The sequence below is a fragment of the Rhea americana genome, unplaced genomic scaffold, assembly GCF_003343005.1.
Source record: "Rhea americana isolate MKP2758 unplaced genomic scaffold, rheAme1 scaffold_328, whole genome shotgun sequence".
Lineage (NCBI taxonomy): Eukaryota > Metazoa > Chordata > Aves > Rheiformes > Rheidae > Rhea > Rhea americana.
Window position 1 is genome coordinate 32,879 of NW_028186455.1, and position 1,394 is coordinate 34,272.

A 1,394-nucleotide genomic window follows, 5' to 3' on the forward strand; every position below is an offset into this window, starting at 1 on the left:
GCGGGACCGAGCACGGCCGGGCCCTGTCTCAGTCCCCCTCTCCCCGGTCTCCCCGCAGTCGCAGCCCGACGGGGAGCCGCTGCCCGGCGCCCTGGACAAGGAGGACGGCCGCTCGGCGCCCAGCACGCCCTCCACGCCGTCCGTCTGCTCCCCGCCGTCCTCCTCCTCCTCCTCCACGCCGTCGGCCGGCAAGAACGTGTGCTCCAGCTGCGGGCTGGAGATCCTCGACCGGTACCTGCTCAAGGTGAGCGGCGGCGGGCGGCGGCGGGCGGCGGGCGGCGGGCGGCGCCGGGTCTCAGGCGGCCCCTTCTCTGCCCCAGGTGAACAACCTCATCTGGCACGTCCGCTGCCTCGAGTGCTCCGTGTGCCGCACCTCGCTGCGCCGCCAGCACAGCTGCTACATCAAGAACAAGGAGATCTTCTGCAAGATGGACTACTTCAGGTAGGGGCGCCGCGGCCGACCCTGCCGGCGGCGAAAACCTGCGACCGGCTCCCGAGCGGGCGGCGGCGGCGGCGGGCGCGGAGCCCCGCGGAGCGCGGCCGGGGCCGGGGCCGGGGCCGGGGCCGCCCGCGGTGTCGCTGCTCGGCGAAGCGGCCTGACCCGGCTGCCGGAGAGCACCGTCCCGGCTTGGGCAGAGCCGGGGGGCGCGCACCCGACCGGCGCTGGCGTTGCACGGTTTGGGGGGGATTTCGTTTGCTTGGTTTTTTGTTGTTGTTGTTTTTAACCCCAACCCTCTTTCCGCGATCCGGCACCAAAACCGCTAACGCGTCGCTGGTGGGGGCGCGTTAACGAACTGAAACGAGCGGCCCCGCGGCGCCTCCGGGCTGAGCCGCCGCGGGCCGGGGTGCGCCCCCTCGGGCGCTCCTCGGTGCGGGGCGGCCCCGCGGCTGGAGCGGCGCTGCCCGGAAGGGAAGCGGAATTTCTGGCTTTGACCCTCTCTTGCGATTATAAATCTTAAACCACTGAAACTCCCCCCACAAAAAAAAAAGAGGTAGAGAGGACGGAGGATTTCTGAGCTCCTCTTTGGGGTTTAGCTGATTATCCGAGCGCCCTGCTCTGTCTTTCCCCCGTCCCGGCACGACGAGGAAATATTGTTTGCCCCCAGGAGGAAGGGGAAATTCAAGGCAGGAAATGAGAATGACCCTGGCGGGGAGCGGGGCGCCGGGGCCTCGCGGGGCGCCGCGCACGGGGCGGCCGCCGGGGCCTCCTAGGGAGTTTTCCAAGGTGGGGGGGGAAGTGTTCCAAGCAGGGTGTGCTCTGATGGAAAGAAGGAAAAATATTTTATATTTCCATAATGCTTTTTTACTGCGAGGGTCTCCGAGCAGCTTCTCGATCGCTGCCCGAGCCCTGCGCGCCGCTGCCCACCCCCCGCGGCTGCAGGTGCGCGGCGGGG

At 68.9% G+C, this 1,394-nt stretch overlaps 1 protein-coding gene across 1 annotated transcript in view; it reads left to right on the forward strand.

Moving 5' to 3' along the window:
* Nucleotides 1–1,394, forward strand: part of LHX6 (LIM homeobox 6) — a 17,248-nt gene that overhangs the window by 3,546 nt on the left and 12,308 nt on the right. Inside the window, exons 2-3 of the mRNA XM_085310864.1 lie at nt 59–244; nt 321–442. Of these exons, the coding sequence (XP_085166990.1) occupies nt 59–244; nt 321–442 (308 nt within the window). The remainder of the gene's footprint in view (nt 1–58; nt 245–320; nt 443–1,394) is intronic.